The sequence below is a fragment of the Juglans microcarpa x Juglans regia genome, chromosome 6S (assembly GCF_004785595.1).
Source record: "Juglans microcarpa x Juglans regia isolate MS1-56 chromosome 6S, Jm3101_v1.0, whole genome shotgun sequence".
In the NCBI taxonomy this organism is placed as follows: domain Eukaryota; kingdom Viridiplantae; phylum Streptophyta; class Magnoliopsida; order Fagales; family Juglandaceae; genus Juglans; species Juglans microcarpa x Juglans regia.
This window is the reverse complement of record NC_054605.1, coordinates 22,223,704-22,242,720: the sequence shown is the minus strand read 5'-3', so window position 1 is coordinate 22,242,720 and position 19,017 is coordinate 22,223,704. Positions and strand designations below refer to the sequence as shown.

Genomic DNA, 19,017 nt, shown 5'->3' with positions numbered 1-19,017 from the left:
AAAAATAAAATGTCAATGTAAAGAAAAATGCAAGATTTTTCTTCTTCCATCAAAGTTGCAACCCTGTATGCGGCTTTGCTCCATAGAGCTAAGCTCCTACTATGGAGATCTTGTCTGAAAAGTAGATCCCTTTCTCGATAAGAATATGTGGCACAGCTTCAACTATGTTGCAAGAAACAAAAATCTAAGGGATGTGTGTAAGGGAAAAAGATGATGTTGCAGTACTACTATGTCGAGATCAAAGAAATTGGAGAAAATGGAACACATTTAATATGGCTCATCAAAGAAATAAAGTGCCTCATATTTGCCCCCGGTCTTATTCAATCGGCTCCCAAGTGCCCATTTCTCTAAACAATTCTTGAAAAAAAAAATCCTTACATAATCATCGACCTCGAACCCACATGACAACCCCAAGACAACAGGAGTTCTGTGAAGATGTAAGACTTATGACTCTTTTTGTGCTTTGATGCGATCTTTTTTGGAAAATGGCAGCAAATATTATCTAGGTTGTTCTTATTCCTCATCGAGGCCTTATATATGATAACTGTTTCAATTTTTGCATCTTGTCTTCGTGGAGGGAACCAGATCTTACAAGGAGGAAACACGAAAGCAAGAAATAGATCTTGTGAGGAAGAAGGGTGAGAAGGAGAAGGAAGATCAGAGGAGGAAAGGGAACGACAAAGTGGAGGGGAGAAGGAGAAACGAACCGTTTGGGCAGCTTGTCTTCACGGAATCCAAGAACATAAGAAACAGACCATTTCATTAACCACGAGGACACGTTTGCGGGGCGCTTCCTCCAACCAACTGCGAGTAGAATTTTTCAAATTTGGATGTAGACCTACCTAGCCAACTATACTCGAATTCGCATTTGAGTTTATAATACAATTTGGATACAATCCAGGTTAACCTGGTTATAATTTAGATGGGTATCAAGTTATAAAACTTGATATCTGGTTACCAGTATTGTAATTAGATAATTATATTTGTTAAAAAAAAGTTTTAATGATGAGGATTACAAACACAAAACAATGTTGTTTGGATATCAAAACGACTAAATTTTATCTGTAATAAAAAAAATTAAAACATAAAATTTGATTATGGATACCATGTATTAATTTGAAACTTGCATTTTGTAGCTGTATCCACACCCGAATGGGGGTAGATACAAAATTCGGATACCTGGCCAAGTAAAATCCGGGTGGATATCCATCCAGATGAGCCTAATTTTTCAGATTTCAAACATGATCAAAAAAATTAGCCTGAAAGCATAGGCATGTTCTCATGATAATATAATATTATTCACCAACTTTTGAATTTATTAATTTAATCAATTAAATCTTGATCTATTCGTTGATGGGTAAATGACATCTAAGGATATATTTCGCAATACAACTATTCTCAATTATTTTCTTCCTAAATATCACTAAAAAACAACACTTTCAATTTCAAATCCTTAATTTTTCTCATCTAATAATTACCTAATCATTATCATTTTTTCAAACTCTCAAACAAAAATAAAAAAATACTATTTTTCAAATTTGGAACAAAAATTATATTCAAACAATTTTTTAACTTTATAATATTTTTATTTAACTTTATTCTATCACATTTTCCAAATTCTAATAAAATATTTTAACTCAAATCATTTTACTACTATTTTCATATATACTAAGATATTATAAATTTTGGGCCTTAAGTATAGTGTAATGAGAGTAAAAAGATAGTGTACTATATAACATGAATAATGATAGTTGTCTCGAGGATCCCTACCAACAATGGGTCCCGATATAATTTTTTTTTTACTTAGTGATTAATTAAGTATTTTTTAATTATGTTGTGAGTTTTTTTTTTAATACTTAAGGGTATAAAAAAATGAATGGACAAAGAGGCCAAATGGCCTTATCGGGAGAATTTGTTGCTATAGCCTCGGTGGGTGTAGCATAACTCATATAACATATATCAAAATTCAACTTGAACTATTTTTTATTTTAAATATGTTATTTTAAGAATATTGTACGTTTTAATTGGTTTGAATGTCTATTGTTGAAATTGACAATAAGTTAAAGAGTTTTATTATGCATAAGTCGGTGTGTTAGCACATTACTTATAATAAGAAGAAGAAATGAAACACCCAGGATCAGCACCAAACCCAAGACAAACACGAGTGCTATAAAATTTTTCTTTTGAGTTAACATGTATGAAAAGTCATTTGAGTTTTAACGAGTAATTTTGAAATGGGCTATGAGCCCAAATTTATTTTGATAGAGTATGGATTTTATTGGGCTTTATAACTAGGTTAAAATATTCTAATGGGCCAAGTGAGAATTGACCCGAGAAATCTATGGGACAAGTGGATTATTTTAGAAGTGAGTCAAGGCCCATTAGTGTTGGTTAAATACTCAACTCATGAAAATACGGTTAACGTAAAGAGATTATTTGGATTACACTAACTTGCTTAACCCTTTTTTTTTTTTTTTTAGTCTTTACACCACCCAAAACATGAGCCCAAATATATCAAAAGTGACCCAAAACCCAAGCCCATGAACTAGGCTTAGAATCCAGGCACGTTTCCAAACCATGCAATGCACGTTTCTCCTTTCCCTTTCCTTCTCTAGGATTTTCCAATCACCTATATATATACAGGTATAACCTCACATGCATGTAGAAATCTCCCTAAACTAGGGTTGCCGCACATCCTGAATTTATCTTGTTTCATTTACTCTTATCTCTCCCACGTACAAACATATATGCTGCATTCATGTTTCGAAAACTGTCGTGCACCAACCACGGCAGCCAGAAGCCAGCTCTTTCCATTCACCAACCACCGTGCACCAAGCCGCCAGCCCTTGCATGATTGTCCACTACCCTCATGCACCGCCATCAACAACATACGATGCCGGACATCAAGCCCTCCAAGGGACCTCACCATGCACGGTTGTTCCTCCCAAGCCGCCTAGCCCTTCCCGTCACCACTACCTTGCAACGAGAGCCACCCGACACCAGTGAAGCCAACGAGACACCCTTCCACACTACTGCATCCATGCCACCATCCCTACGACACCAAGAGCTGCCAACCACTGTAGCCCTCCTCTTCACCATCAAAATAGCCATAAACGGAAACCACCGAGCCTCCATCTCCCTCTCAAGGCAGAAGCCACTAGACCCATGGAGTGAGGACCTCGACCAGCAACCAGGAACTTCTCGCGTGCTGCCCTAGCTCCGCCCTACACCACTGTCACCCAAGCTACCATCGCACGACCAAAAGGCCCTTGTTTCCCTCACCCAAAAACAGAGTATCATCCCCATTTGAACACCCACAGACCAACGCCCTCTCAGCCATCGTGATCCTCCCATGTTCAACCTCTCTGAGTGCCATGCCCCACGTTGCCCAGCTGCTACCGCTGCTCCTCTGTGTCGTCGTCGACTCCCTCTAACTCTCTTAGTCCCCGTCTACTTTCTCGACGAAAGCTCTCTTTCTCTCTCTCAAAATACACTATCGTCACGATGACCACCGCACCCAGCTCCATCACGGCTACTTTTCACTTGGTAAGTATCTCGCACGTTCCCCTCCCTCACCATATGTAGCCCCTGAAACTTGTTTATTTTTTTTCTAGCCTTTGATTTTTATCCACTACTATATTTTGTTACATAAATACCCTTAACGACCACATGTAGCCTCCAGTGAAAGATTCAAGTTTTCCTTTAATTTTAATTACATCCCTACCTTGTATTTGTAACTCATGGCAAATGATGTTACTCACTCGAGTACATTGAGTCCAATTTTTTTAATTATTGCAAAACATCTATAATATCTTGTGTTGGGTTGAGCTTGAATTTAAATAGACTAGTGATTGAGTTGGAATTATGTTAAGTGAATGTTAAGTGGATATCTATGAATTTGAGAAGTGATGATATTTTAAAATTACGAGAATTAGAGATATTTTTAGAAGAAATAAGTTATTTTAGTATTTCAAACTTAAATATCAAAATACATGTTTAAGTGTAGATTTAAGCAAGTTACGTATTTATTTTATAAGTTATGATTGATATTCGTTTGGCACTGTTGTAAGAAAATTCAGAAAAGCTAAAAAGTCTAAGTAAGCGAGGTTCTTATACTAGACTTCGCATAAAATAAATGAATTGAGATCAATTTTAAAAAATATACAGGTTTGTTATGAAAAGAAATTTGAAACAATTTCAGGATATTTGTTCTGCATTACTCATGAAACTTTGTATAAGAAGAAAGTATTTTCTGTCATGCCTGGTGTATACATGAGCATATTTTTGACATTTTGTTTTTGAACTGTGTAAAAAGGAACGAATATGAAAATTTGTGCATAATTATATTACTATGATCTAATTCTGTTATGTTCTAAATATATTCTGCACTCTGATATGATATGATGTGACCTCTGAAAATCTCCGGCATGACATTATGTTTTTGAACTGTGTAAAAAGGAACGAATATGAAAATTTGTGCATAATTATATTACTATGATCTAATTCTGTTATGTTCTGAATATATTCTGCACTCTGATATGATATGATGTGACCTCTGAAAATCTCTGGCATGACATTCTGTTTCTGTTCCGTTCTGATCTTACCATGGGTGTAAAACTGTGGTATCTATTCAGGTTGGTAGCAACATTTCTGTTTCCGGTGCACCCATTTTGGAAGCAAAGTGGTTTTCTGTATGGTTTTTTATATGTGTACAGTCGGGGCTCTGAGAATAATAAGGAAAAGATTTCACATTATGTTTCTGCTCGATTGGCCGTCGTGGTTTGCATAATCCTACTACAAGGGTTAAACATAGAATTCTGTTATGATGTGATGTTTTAGTTATGCTATGCCAAAGGAATTTTGAATAAGAATATTTTTTAACTTCCGCTCAGATATTTTTTATAACATGTTCTGATTCTACATTCTGAAATAAAAATATTTTGTTCTACATTTTGAACTCTGTAAATACTCATGTTTACATGCTAGTATATGTTATTTGCTTATTGAGTTGTTGATAACTCACCCTTATCTCCACAATATTTTTTATATAATTTTAATGGTTCAGCTGTAAATCAAGAGTAGGGAGTATTAATAAGATTGGATGATCGTAGAGGAATAAGTGCCAGAGAATACAAGGATTTATCGAAAAGTATTATTTTTAAGAATGTAATTTATTTAATTGAGGTATCTTTTCAAGAGGAGTTAGCAAAATTTGTCTATTTTGAACCTATACCAAACATTACTCGTCGATGGCATTTTATATCAACAAAAACAACGAAAAGACACTTATCACCGTCCTGTGAAATCAAAACCAAAATCTCAAAAAGTCACTTCAACTTCAACTTCAACTTCAAGAAGGGCAATCATGTCTAGTCCTCTCGTTGCGAGTCACGACCATAAATATTTCGAAAATGATGTAAACATGCATGGATGTGTTAGACCTCCGTGTTGAGTTGTCTCTAGAGATGCCGCATATGCTCTAGTCATGGTGGGGACAAGCACTTTGGCTAGCCCACAAGCATGCCTTGGCTCGTGGGGTGACACGTACGGGGCGTCCAACATGCATGCATGCCTTGGCTCGTGGGGTGACACGTACGGGGCGTCCAACATGCATGCATGCCTTGGCCTGCACGATGGCACACACGGGGCGCCCACCATGCAGACTAGCGAGGTTAGTGAGCGCCTGCCCATGTGCGCAGTCATACGTCGCCCGCCCATGCGTGCAACACTGGGCGGCGGGCTCATGCGTGCTTCAGTGCGCAGGCCCATGCGCACCTTGATGGGCCGCGTGGCCCTTGCGCACGCCCATGTGCCGCAAGGCCATGCGCAACACATCCAGCCCACCCAGTGCGCGCGCGCGCACATGCACAGCTCTGCCGCACATCAGTGAAGTTAGTGGCATGCCTCACGGCATGCCATCCAGCACACGGCTCCAACCTGTGCCTTGCAGAGCAAGTCAGTGGCATGCCCACCAGGCATGCCATCAAGCGCATGACTCCAGCCCATGCCTTGCAGCCTCAACGTCTAGGCCACCAGCCTAGGCCATGCAGCACATCACCATGACTCACCATTAGCAAGCCATGCCACACCACCTAGCCATGGACCAGCCCGAAGACCACCATGCACCAACCTAGCCCAGCATAGGCCATGCATGCCACGGCTAGACTTGGTCCATGACCACTATCATGTTATTTATTTAATTTGATTTATTTAGTTATTTTCAATGGACATATTAGGAGTTTCCAAATTGTATTGCTTATAAATATAACTTCATTCACTTGCCTTAGAATATTTTGGCAAAACTTCTAGAGGGAAAACTATTGTTTGAGAGATCATAAACAGTGCCTTTGCACTTTAACTTTTGGCGTGAAATTCGTGAATCCCAAAGAGAGGATTACACCTTGCAATTCATTGAATATGTGTAATTCATTTATCTTGTTTTCTTGCAACTTGGTGCAATTCATGAATCCAAGTTGTGTTTATGAATATATGAGGTTTATTCAATTCTTGTGCAATTCGTGAATCAAGTATTGAATTATCATTGTTTGTCCTTTTGTTCATTCAACTTCATAAGTATTTTTGTTTTTGTTCTTGAGTGTTCTTCATTGTGTTCTTGGTGTTCATCATATTTTTGCTCTTCCAATCCATCCAACCCATAAAAGTCGACCACCATAGTGTTTGTCAACTTTTCAAAATTGGTTTGCCTCATCAAACCCTACCCGAGCCAAAACACATTATCCTTGCCAAGTCACATTCATTTTCGACAATCACTTGCCATATTGAGACTTGATCTAGCTGCCACTCTCCTTTCCATATTGGAGTTCCTATAATTTAAGAACCCTAGTTGACCCAATCACATCACCATAACCGGTCATATCCCTTCCTAAATTGAGTTCCTAGATTTTAGGAACCTTTCCTAAAATCACTCAATCAAGCAACCAAGTCAAACCCTTGTGGCCGTCCAACCCTAATTGCCCATCTCCAAACCCTAAATCAAAACCCTAAACCTAAATCCTAGCCACCCAACTCCATCTTCCAAACCCTAAATCCTAACTCCCAAGTGGCGCCAACCCTAACTGCACACTAATGCTGTGCGCCCCTTACACCATTATAACCCATACACTTCCTTAACCTTTTCCACCATTTCATACAACCATTTTAGCCTAAACACCTAATCTCACCATACCAAAGTGGTCATATTAGCCACCATTGTTCGAGAACCAAACAAGAGAGAAACGAAGATTCAATCATCACAAGGTTACCTTTAGCGTAGAGATCATAGTGTTTAAGAACTTGACCAAAGTCTCTAACAGGATGACAATGCGCAATGTAATTAGCTCAACACACTCGTCCCTCCCATTTTTCTAAGCCACAGAAAATTCGTGAAAATAATGACCAAGCTTAAACCTATCTCAGCCCACAACATTCCAGTGCATCGCCTTCTCATTGTTGATTATATCTAGGCCTGCAGCCCGATCCGCGCAAACATGTATTTTGGTCTTTTTTTTTTTTTTTTTTTTCAGGTGGTGGTGGGCGGGGTTAATGTTCCTATCCTACATAGTAAGTATCCTTTACATCCAATTCTATTCTATCGTATTCATGACTTTTACTGCCCCCTTAATTATATTTTTATTTTTAAATTGAACGCGGACAATCTTCTTAAATGATTTCAGATTAAATACTGACTTGGGTGGTTAAGAACTTAACATCACTACTCAAATACTAACAACTCCAATCATTGTTGCAGGAAAGTGGGTCTCAACCCAAAAAAAATAATAAATCAATCACCACTGCAGCAGAAACTCCACAAAAAAAAAAAAAGGGGAGAGAGAGAGACCCAATCAAACACCTGCCACAGTAAATGCATTCACCCTAACTCATTCCTCATCAAAATGCCACAACACCAAAACCCCATTCCATCATCATTTTACTCCTGCATATTAAAGACCCTTCCACCAAACACATTACATCCTCAGCAATACAGCTCCCCATCTCTGCCTCTTATCTCTGCCAACACAAATTATTCAAATGATTCAGTATGCTACATCAAATGATTCAAATTTTTTTTGATCGGACATCAAATGATTCAAATTAATAATAGCACAGCAAATCCCCACACATTGTTTGAATAAAACACATGAAAACACTTGGCCTCATTTGCATTCAAAACCCACTTCAACCTACCTCAACTCATCTCATCTCATCATTACAACTTTTTCAAATTCTCACACAATATAATAAACAATTCAACTTTTTTAAATTCCAAAACAACTTTTCTAAATTTTCACACAAAATATAATAAATAATTCAACTTTTATTCTACTATTCACAAACCATCTCAACTCATCTCTGAATTCAAACCACTCCTTAATCAATTCAGTTCATGCTATCGCTAAGAAAGATTAAAACCTCAAAGAAATGAAAATAATTCCATGGATGCTGACTAAAATATATTCACAAAACAAGGCTGCACCATATACTTGTATTCCTTAGAGTGCAAAAAAAGGTGTTCAAATATGAGAATGTGGTCCAAAGTCAGATGGGTTGTTCCCAAAAGGTTAAAGGCAAACCAAGAAAGGACGAACCATATCAAAAGGTTCCTGGTATGGTATAATATGGTGTCGTAGGTGGACTACAACTCTTAAGTCCGCCTTTTTTCTTTTTATCTTTCCCAGTTTTTGTGTCCAAAGTAAACCCAAATTTTTGTGGGGAGTGCCCATCACCACCTTTTGAGGGAAAAGAGGATGATGGGTTCATGTTTGTGTGTAGGTTACTGATGTTAAAATCCACCCTGTCATTCGTGTGTTGTAGGAAAGGCTTGGCTAGCAAAGCTGGACAGATCCAACAAAAGATGTCAGTGCCAGGTACATAGCATTAGTTTATCTAGACAGTTAGAGTTAGGCCACTCTTTTTCTCATTATTTTTTTCTTCAAATCTTTTGGGAGAAGGAAAAGGAGTAAACAACCCCTTTATTCTCCCTCATCTTTCCATCATTTCATCATATGAGGTTTGTCTATCATCATCGAGGGGCATAGCTGAGTTACTTGTAAATTGTATGTATATAAAGCTGAGTGTATTTTTATTTTCCCACAGCATATAAAGCCAGTGTTTGTTTATAATGGATGCATCATCAACTTTTCGTGAGATTTATTCATTATTTCTATCTTTATATCTGAGTTGGATGTAAGACACTGACAAAACATATACATACATATATATATATATATAAAATAATGTATTGAGAATAAGCAGAGTCTGCTTTCACAATGCATTTTGCATTAAGCAAAAACAACTCTTGGTAGGTAGAAACCAACTAAATCAAGTGCGAAAAAGATGAGATACCAAAAACAAAAGGCAACTGGGTTATTTCTTCCCGCATGCATATGCCATATAGGGCAATTGTTAAGAGGGAATCACTTTGTTAGTGACACATATACATTCACATGAAAATGCTGAACTGTCCATTTCACATCCCTAATTCAAAACGCAAATGCGTAGCCTCTTGAACTTAATGCAACCACTAAGAAAGAGGCAACACATTATCATATACCACTACATAGCAACAGCATACACATTGCAACAGACATTATAACCAAATAAATAATCCAACCAAATCAATACATTATAACCACCATGTATATCATAAAAATTAGACCCAACTTTTTGTTTATCTTTTAGTGCAAACCAACACGTCAACTAGACTAGCAAGCAGAAAATGAAACAAAGCAGCACTTTAAATGGTAAAATCTAATTATCTGACCTTGTGGATAGTAGTAAGGCAAGAATAAAGCAGCAGATCAAGCAGAACCGCTAACAGATCTAGGGACGCCAAAGGACGATGAATCAGTGAATGGAACACATCAGAAACAAACAAAGACACAAACCCATTTCAGATTATCTTTGTGGAATTTGAAAAATATCCAAATAAGAGAACGCAATAACAGAAAATTAGCAAAAGCGATTGAAAATAGCTTTTTACGGTAAGAAATCAAAGATTGAGACTTGGGGTGCGCATTTTGACTAAATGGGGGAGAAATGAGCAGAGCAAGAGACGTATCGAGTTGTAGGTCTATTTCTAGGGACACAGATTGAGAGGAAGATATATTGAGAAGCAACTGGTGACCTTGGCAACGTGTAGGAAGAAAAGCAGGTGAGTGGCGACGGTGAGCGGCGCATTGGGCTTGTAAGGTAGGGTTCTCATCCATGGTACTGAGAGTATTGGAGGCTAGGGTTTGACAGAACAGAAGGTAAGAACGAATTTATATTTGGTCGATTTAACACCAAAAATCCAAACCCATCATTTATCGTGTTGGTGAACCGCTCATTTAATAACCCTGCATATGCCGATTCGGGTCTGGTCAGTCCACTCGGTTTGCTGGGTCATATGCCTAAAATTTGTATCCAACATGTACACAACACTTCCCTCCATATGCTTATCTAAACCATACGCTTTGCCTCCCCTTCATCTGCCTTGTCTGTTCCTCACGGCGGAGCAGAGAGAATTCATTCCGACTCCGAGTACAAGGCCTTCCCACATCCAAACTAAACAACCTCCACAGGCCAGAAACATTCTCTGTTTGCAGAGTACTTCCTTTAAAACATAGAACACAACCAATTATATGCGAATTATGAATGACGAGCTAAGCAAAATACGATTTTGCCACCAAGTTCCACATAACCATGTCATGTCTTAAAAGTAAGATTATCTCACGCGAAGAAACCCCACAGAGAGAATTTCCCAACGACAAACACAGGAGACAACACAACAGACCGTGCAAGTTCTTTAATCTTTATACCAGATTACATCTATTTATTTACTAATATCATAAATTTAACCATGATATATTCGCTCATACAGGACAACCACCCTAGCCCATGGCATACTTCTGGGTCCAGGATCGGGCTGTTGTCTCGTACTTCGCCCTGTCAGTCTTGTACATGTGGGCTATCTCAGGCACCAGAGGATCATCTGGATTTGGATCGGTCAACAGTGAGCATATTGAGAGCAGGACCTGCAAAAAACCATCGTCACAATTATGGACCGTCAACCACAAATCTAAATATTTTCCAAGCATAAAAACAAAACCTGTGATTGAGCTGCTTTAATACAATGCCAATTCGAACCCAGCATATTATTGCCAAGTCCAAGCCAAACTCGATTGCAGTCAACAAGATCCACATGATGCAAATAACTGAAATATTTTTTCTCATGCAATGCAGAAAGGTATATGGATGACAACTGAAACAATCACATTACCTTGGATATGGTAAGGGCAGGGCTCCATTGTTCTTTGAGGATGTCAAGACAGATGCTACCATTGCTATTGATGTTAGGGTGGAAAACTTTTGTCCGGAAGGAAACCTGTAAAATTGCAAAAAAGAGCAAAGGTCATGTAAATGCATCAGCTAGGTAGCACAATCAGCCAAGGATCACGTATCATTAGTTCAGAATCTCACTAGCCCCCTCCCCCAATAAAAAAAGTCATAAATAAGCATCACATAGCTGAACTACATTTCCTCAAGGAAAACAAACAAAGGCAGAAAACATCCTCGCATTACCCCTACTAACATTACATATCATAATGTGTATAAATAATCAAAGATGAAAATTCTGGTCAAATCAACGAATTTCCACTTTTTTCTTCATTTAGCGAAATTGATACTTGCACCCATCTTTTAGAACCACGTGAGTTTTCATAAGCAATAGTCAAAAGCTAGAACAAGATGGGGACCAAGAATCTCATAATCCACGATAATTAATTGGCAGTGGGCGTTTCAGTCATGTCTGATGAATGCAGTTCTTGAGCTTAAACAAGTAGCTACATAACAGCCAAAAACAAGGGCTCAAAGCTATAGCATGCAAAGTTGAGATATATTCACCCTCCGCCTAGTCAAAGTCCTGCTTATGAGAGAAGCTATGCATGCATGAAGACAGATATTGCTTGGGGATTGAACAAATTAACTCAGACAAACGAGTGTAGTTTTTACCTTGGGTGGCTTGAACGGATAATCTGGTGGAAAGTGAATGGATACAAGGAACACACCCCCGGCAAATGGGCTGTCTGCTGGGCCCATAATTGTTGCTTGCCAGTGGAACATATCATCAGCCACAGGGCCTGCAACCATGGAGAACTGCCAATTACAAATTGTAACTACAAGAGTAAAACAAAATCAAATATCAAAGGAAAAGCAACCATCTAACCAGCAGAGAAAAAGGTATAAGTATGTTGGTGTAAACAGTTTAAGATGATAATTTCTTACCCACGCTCATATATGCCGAACACCAAAACAGCCACCAATATACACGCCTTACATTGATAATTTCTTACTCACGCTTTATGTTAGTTTCACCCACTTGTGTCAACCATTCCCTCATTCTTATACTAGCTATATTTCCAGATACAAATTTATGATCCTTTTTTTTTAATAAGTAAACAAATTTTATTGATCAAAGAATAGGCAAAGCCATATACATGGTTCTAGAACAGTAAAAAAAAAAACCTTAAGCTACGTAGGCACATTATAGACAAGAAAATCATGTAGGTCCATGCCATTGAAATCAACAGCAATGGCCAAAGTACAAAGTGTTCTAAAGAAAAAAACTTTCAGCTCCTCCTGTAATCTCTCCTTGTCTTCAAATATCCTGTCATTACGTTCCTGCTATAAACACCACATAATGCATATAGGGATTATCTTCCATACATCTTTAATCTGTTGCATGCCTCTTAGATTTGTCCAGCTGGCCAGCAATGCCACCACTGTCTCCGGCATGGCCCAAGACAAGTCTAATCTACTGAACACCTCATTCCATAATACCCAAGCGGTCTCACAATGTAGTAGGAGATAGTTTACAGACTCTCCCCCTTCTCTACACGTGCAACACCAATCTACAATGATTACCCTTCATTTCCTCAAGTTGTCGATTATGAGAATCTTTCCCCAACGAAACTGTCCATACAAAAAACGCTGCTTTGGGAGGCGTCTTATGTCTCCGAAGCCTTCTCTACAAAAACTGAGTTTGGGGTTCTTGTGTGAGAGCCTTGTAAAAAGAGCGAACCAAAAATACCCCTTTACCATCGGGTATCCACCACAGTAAGTCTTCCTGCTGAGTGCTTGGTAATATAGAGCACAGAAGGCTGTAAAAATCTGCAAAGCTGCTCATTTCTCAATCTTGTACCGCTCTACTAAAGGTGATGTTCCAACGGATCTGACCCCCGAATATCTCCATAACTTCCACCACTGATACATCTTTAGCACTAGCAGTATTGAACAATGAAGGGGATATCTCTAGTAGAGTACTATTACCACATCAAATATCTCTCTAGAATTTCATCCTTGAGCCCTCACTCAGAAGAAGTCTAGTCTATCTACTCAAGACCTGCCATCCTCTTCGAATGTGTTTCCACAAACCCACTCCATACACCCCCTTACTTCGTTAGTGCACCATCCCCGCCATAAATCTCCATATTTGCTCTCAATCACCAATTTCCATAGGGCTTTTAGTTCCTTATGATATCTCCACAACCACTTGCCAAGTAACACCCGATTAAAGGTCCTCATACTTCTGATGCCCAAACCACAATTAGAAATAGGGCAGCATATCGTCTCTCACTTGACTAGGTGAAACTTGAACTCCTCCCCCACTCAACTTCACAAGAAATCACGTTGGAGTTTTTCAATTCGAATCGTCACACTTGCAGGTATAGGAAACAAGGATAAAAAATATGTTTGTAAGTTAGATAAAGTACTTTTTTATCAATGTAATCCTACCACATTTTGACAAATACATCATTTTCCATCCCGCCAGTCTCCGCTCTACTTATTCAACCACTGTGTCCCATATAGAAGACGCTCTCGAAGGAGCCCCCAACGGAAGTTACAAGTAAGTCATGGGGAGTGAGGCTATCTTACACCCCCAACGTGTTGGCCAACTGTCGTAGATTGAGAACACCTCCAATGGGCACCAGCTCTGATTTGTCGAAGTTCACTTTCAAACCGGATATTGCTTCAAGACAAAGGAGCAAGACTTTCAGTACTCAAATCTGATTTTGATCAGCCTCGCAAAAGATAAGTGTATCATCTGCAAACAACAAATGAAATATGTTAATGGTTCCCCTCTCCGGGGTTCTGATGGAAAAACCATCCACAAAACCATTATTAGCCAATACCAAAGTCATCCTACTAAGTGCCTCCATCACAATAACAAACAACAAAGGCGACAACGGATCTCCTTGTCTTAGGCCTCGTGTGCAATGAAAAAAATCAGCTGGACTGCCATTTATCAACACTTAGAATTTCGCCATTGATATGCACCAACGGATCCATGACCGCCACCTTTCCCCAAAGCCACACCTCCCAAGAAGGTAGAGAAAGAACTCCCAGTTAACGTGATCATACGCCTTCTCCATGTCTAGCTTGCCAATGATCCCTGTTTTGCCAGTCTTTAACCTACTATCCAGATATTCATTGGCAATAAGAACCACATCAAGAATCTGCCTCCTTTTACAAAAGCATTTTGGGGTTTTGTAATGATCTTCCCCAACACCTCACTTAGGCGGTTCGCCAGCACTTTGAAAATTAATTTATAAACCCCATTCACTAAGCTTATGGGTCGAAACTCCTTAACCTCCATGGCCCCCACCTTCTTTGGTATCAATGCAAGAACAGTGGTGTTAAGGCTTTTCTCGAATTTTCCCACCAAGAATAGCTCCTGAAACACCCGCACAAGATCTTCTTTTATCACTTCATAACAATTTTGAAAGAAACCCATAGAGAAACCATCAGGCCCCGGTGCCTTGTCTTTAACCATTTTCCTCACTACATCATAAACCTCCGCCTCCTCAAAGGCCCTCTCCATCCGAGATACATCATTCACCTCAATGGCGTCAAAAGCAAGGCCATCAAGGGTAGGTCACCATCCCTCCTGCTCGATTAGGAGCTGCTCAAAGAAACCTACTACATGATTGTGGATAACCTACTCTTCTTTACATTTAACACTGTCAATTTTCAGTATCTCAATATTGTTGTTTCTCCAATGGGAGTTTGCAATTCTATGGAAATACTTGGTACTTCGATCTCCTTTCCTCAACCACAAGGCTCTCGATTTTTGACACCATGATGTCTCTTCTAATAATATAATCTTTTCAAGTTCCACATCCAACATTTTCATTTGTGCTAGCTCGTCCTGTGTAAGAGGCCGCGTCTCTTGTATCTCTCGAGTTCTTGGATTTCCACCACCTTGCTTTTCCTGCGCTCCCCCATATCTCCAAAAGTCTACATATTTCAAAGCTTCAGATCTTTTTTTAGCGCCTTCAATTTACCCGCTAGGATGAATCTAGGGGTACCCTGAAACTCATACGAGGACCACCATTGTCTCACCCTCTCTACAAAGCCTTCTGATTCTAGCCACATGTTTTCAAATTTAAAATACCTTCACCTTCTTCAGATACCACCACAATCAAGCATGATAGGCCAATGATCCGAGCAAAGACAAGGCATTCGTTTTTGCCATACATCCGGAAAGTGACTTTCCCATTCTGGTGATATTAAGAAACGATATAAACGAGACCAAGCCTGATTGTTTGACCACTTGGTTGAACCCCCTGCTAGAGGCAAATCCACCAAGTTCAAATCAAATATGCATTCTGAGAACTCAGTCATTGCTGGCCTTACTCTTCGATTCCCCAAACACTCGCTTGGAAATCTTATAACATAAAAGTCTCCCCCCAATACACCAAGGGAGATCCCACCAGCTGCATACTCCAGCTAATTCTTCCCACAATAATCTTCTATTGTTATCCAAGTTTGGACCACAGACACCTACAAAAGCCCACAAAAATCATCTAATACACTCTTGAAAGAGCATGCCACTGAGTATGACCCTACAAAATCCTCTTTTTTCTCCACTACCCGTCTATCCCACATTAGCAACATACCTCTTGAGGCCCCAGTAGAGGCCATATACACCCAATCCATGTGAACACAACTCCATAAACTCCACACAATTTTCCCACCAATCATTTGCATATTTGTCTCTTGTAAACAAATAATGTCCGCCTTCCACTCACGAAGCAAGTTTCTTACTTGAAGACATTTATTAGCCTCATTGAGTCCGCGGACATTCCACGATACTATCTTGGCTTTTATTGAGAGAAAGACAGCCCCTTCCCTTTTGACCTACCCCTGCTGGAGCTACCCTTGGTATTCATAGACCAAGTCAATCTTTTCAGCTCACGCTGTTTTTTTTATCCAATTTTTCTATGACTTTGATGCCCCACTTTAGTGGCTGTAAGCAAAGCCATAAATTAATCCCCATAGCCTTCACACTCCAACCCCACAACTTTTTCTAGTTCTTTTACCTTTTGAAATACCCAGTCTGAGACATTATAATGCATCATGTAACTCAGAGGGACTGGATCACCTCCCCTGCAATCCAACGGCATACCTAGGGTCTCCTCCACCAGTGAAATCTGTCCAGAAAGACTCCCAGAAAGTTCTACATCAGAAATGGAGGCTTGCCCTTCATCCGAGCCCCCCCCCCCCCCCCCATCCTCTTCATCCATCTCAGATTCTACAGAGAAATGTGCAGGTGGGCTCATGTACGTGGGGCTTTCACCCACTAAGCTTATCGGTAATTTCTACCCCTCCACAAGTGTCGGGGATGCTGTTTTGGGCTCGTCAATCGTGTTCTGACCTTTCAACACTTGCTGGCCTTCATCGGAGGGCACTACCATCATCGTTGGCGTACTCTGTGTCACCACCGTCACCTTCAGACCACCACCACCACCAGCCCCCGATTGTTCCAGCCGCTGCTGGCCGTAATCGGAGACCCCCACCGACATCGCCGGCAGATTCTATGTCGCCGGCAGCTGCACCCCCACCGACGGCGTGGTGGTAGGTGGGCGGGGTGCGCTACTGCCGCTGGAAAAGGCCCTCAGGATCTAGTATTTATGATCCTTCATATTATAATACTAATGAAGCCATCAATCCTCAAACTAGAATTATAAGGGAAGACACAAGAGAGTATGCTTTCAAAAGGGGGTCCAAAGTTGAAACTTACCGGCACTGCATGAAGCAGGAGGATCTTTTTGGAGGTCCTTCAACTCCTTGTTGATCCTTTTTGAAGCCATCACAAAATCACTAGTGTCTCAGAATTTTCACGGCAGCCTAAAACAAACAAGGAAAAACATACAAAAATCATAATCCATGAAAAATAAAGAAATTCCATCTATATGCTTATGTGTGCATATTTTCTTTATAAGTAAAAATATTATATATATTAATATCAATAGAAGTAAGCAAGTACACTGGGCATATACAAGAAACACATAGCTCATACTAGAGAGCCCCTAATGACCAATAAGCTCGTGAAAATTAGAAATCAATCCAAAATACACCAAACCCAAATGGGTACAAAACACACCTCGCCAACCCAAACCCCAACCCGAAGCCGAAACTCCCTCTAAGAGGATAGCTTCATAATAGCCTCCCTTTATCTTCTCTCGACTCGAACTACCTCCCTTAGCGTCGTAGTTAATTGCCCAAGAAAGACGTTTTAACTCCCTGCTTTTCTTAAATCTAGATTTGGTTTCAAGCGAGTGGCCTGCCTCAATCGCAGTGAATAGTGCCGCAAATTGGTTGTCGCATCCCTCATATGAAAGCCCCACACACTGCTGAATCTTGTTAACCTTATGAAGAACCCAATCCGATGATGAACCCGCTATATTGTTTATCGGAGGAAGAGATATGTGTCCATAATAATCTGACACCCATTACAAAATATGGCTTCCATTCCTCTCAGCAACCAAAGTGATGGTCAAACACACACACACACACACCAAAATTATAATCCATGAAAAATAAAGAAATTCCATCTATATGCATATGTGCGCATATTAATCTGACACCCATTACAAAATATGGCTTCCATTCCTCTCAGCAACCACACACACACACAGATAAACGAAATTGGGACCTCTACATAATTCGTGCCTGATCTGAATAGTTGTTATGCTCAAAACTATAAACAAGCAAACAGACGGGGTCTAAATGAGATACATATATAGAGACGGATGTAAGAAGCATTAATATATAAAACCAAATATATAGACTGAAACCGTTGCATGCACGTGAAGATCTATTTAGACGCGAAATACAGTAATAATATTGAATAACATGATTTTGGTTAATTAATAATATTGTAATTTATTCGCAACGTAAAGACATGAACTGATAAATGAAGAAAGTGTATACAAACGCAAGATTCTGAACCAAAAAAAGATCAAAAAATTATTTCTCAAGAAATATTAACAATAATCCAAACTTTGAAAGAATAATTAGTTTGGAGTTCTACCGATCAAAAAAAAAAATTAGTTTGGAGTTCTGTTTTTGGGAGCTCCAAAATCGAACTGAGAGAGAGATAGAGACAAGGAGATACTTACTCTCTGAGCAGTAGAGACGGAGAGAGTCCGCAAATCGATGTTTAGTGTGGGTGTGGCGGTGAGGCGATGGGAAAGGAGGGAGGCGTTCCTCTGTAAAATTCGGTGCCTTTGTGGACACGTAACGTAAGCTTTTGCTTCCTATCTGCTTTTTTTTTTTTTTACAAGCAGCCACTCTTTGTATTTTTTTTTATTTTATTCTTCGTATAAAATGCAACTACTTCGGAGTTTAGCAACCTCTTCAAACTCTACATTCCATATTTTTTTTTTATTATTTTTTTCTTTTATCAAATATTTATTATATAAATAATAAATAATAAATAATAAATTTAAAAAAATTTAAAAAAATAAACTCAAAAAAAATTTTAAAAAAATTTAAAAATTTTAAAAAATATAGAGTATAAAATGTGATGAAAGCTATGTAACAAAACTCTTTAGCAAATTCTATTACTTGCACGTATAATTCTTCCAAGTTTTTTTTTTATGCTGTTTTAAATAATAAATAATTATAAGGAGTTTATGATTTACGCAGAAAAAAGTAGAAGGTAATAGTATCACTTTAACTTGCTTATTAAAATAT

The 19,017-nt window shown here is 39.0% G+C and overlaps 1 protein-coding gene across 2 annotated transcripts; it reads right to left on the bottom strand.

Moving 5' to 3' along the window:
• Nucleotides 1–10,633: 10,633 nt before the first annotated feature.
• On the bottom strand, nt 10,634–18,605 carry LOC121237242 (ubiquitin-conjugating enzyme E2-17 kDa-like). Of its 2 annotated transcripts, XM_041133878.1 has the most exons (6): nt 18,441–18,605; nt 17,437–17,761; nt 17,060–17,168; nt 11,989–12,116; nt 11,258–11,362; nt 10,634–11,012 (listed from the first exon to the last, which is right to left on the bottom strand). In XM_041133878.1, the coding sequence occupies exons 3-6, from the start codon at nt 17,127–17,129 to the stop codon at nt 10,869–10,871; spliced, it is 447 nt and encodes a 148-aa protein (XP_040989812.1). In that variant the 5' UTR covers nt 17,130–17,168; nt 17,437–17,761; nt 18,441–18,605; the 3' UTR covers nt 10,634–10,868. The 2 variants fall into 2 exon arrangements, with proteins under 2 accessions (XP_040989812.1, XP_040989811.1); XM_041133877.1 differs by lacking the exon at nt 17,437–17,761 and having other exon boundaries at nt 17,060–17,166.
• Nucleotides 18,606–19,017: the final 412 nt, after the last annotated feature.

Coding starts and splice junctions, on each gene's coding strand:
- LOC121237242 (XM_041133878.1), bottom strand. CDS start 17,129: ATGGCTTCAAAAAGGATCAACAAGGAGTTGAAGGACCTCCAAAAAGAT. Junction 12,117..17,059: donor TCCTGCTTCATGCAGTGCCG/GTAAGTTTCAAC, acceptor CCATGGTTGCAG/GCCCTGTGGCTGATGATATG. Junction 11,363..11,988: donor ATCCGTTCAAGCCACCCAAG/GTAAAAACTACA, acceptor GCAATTTTACAG/GTTTCCTTCCGGACAAAAGT.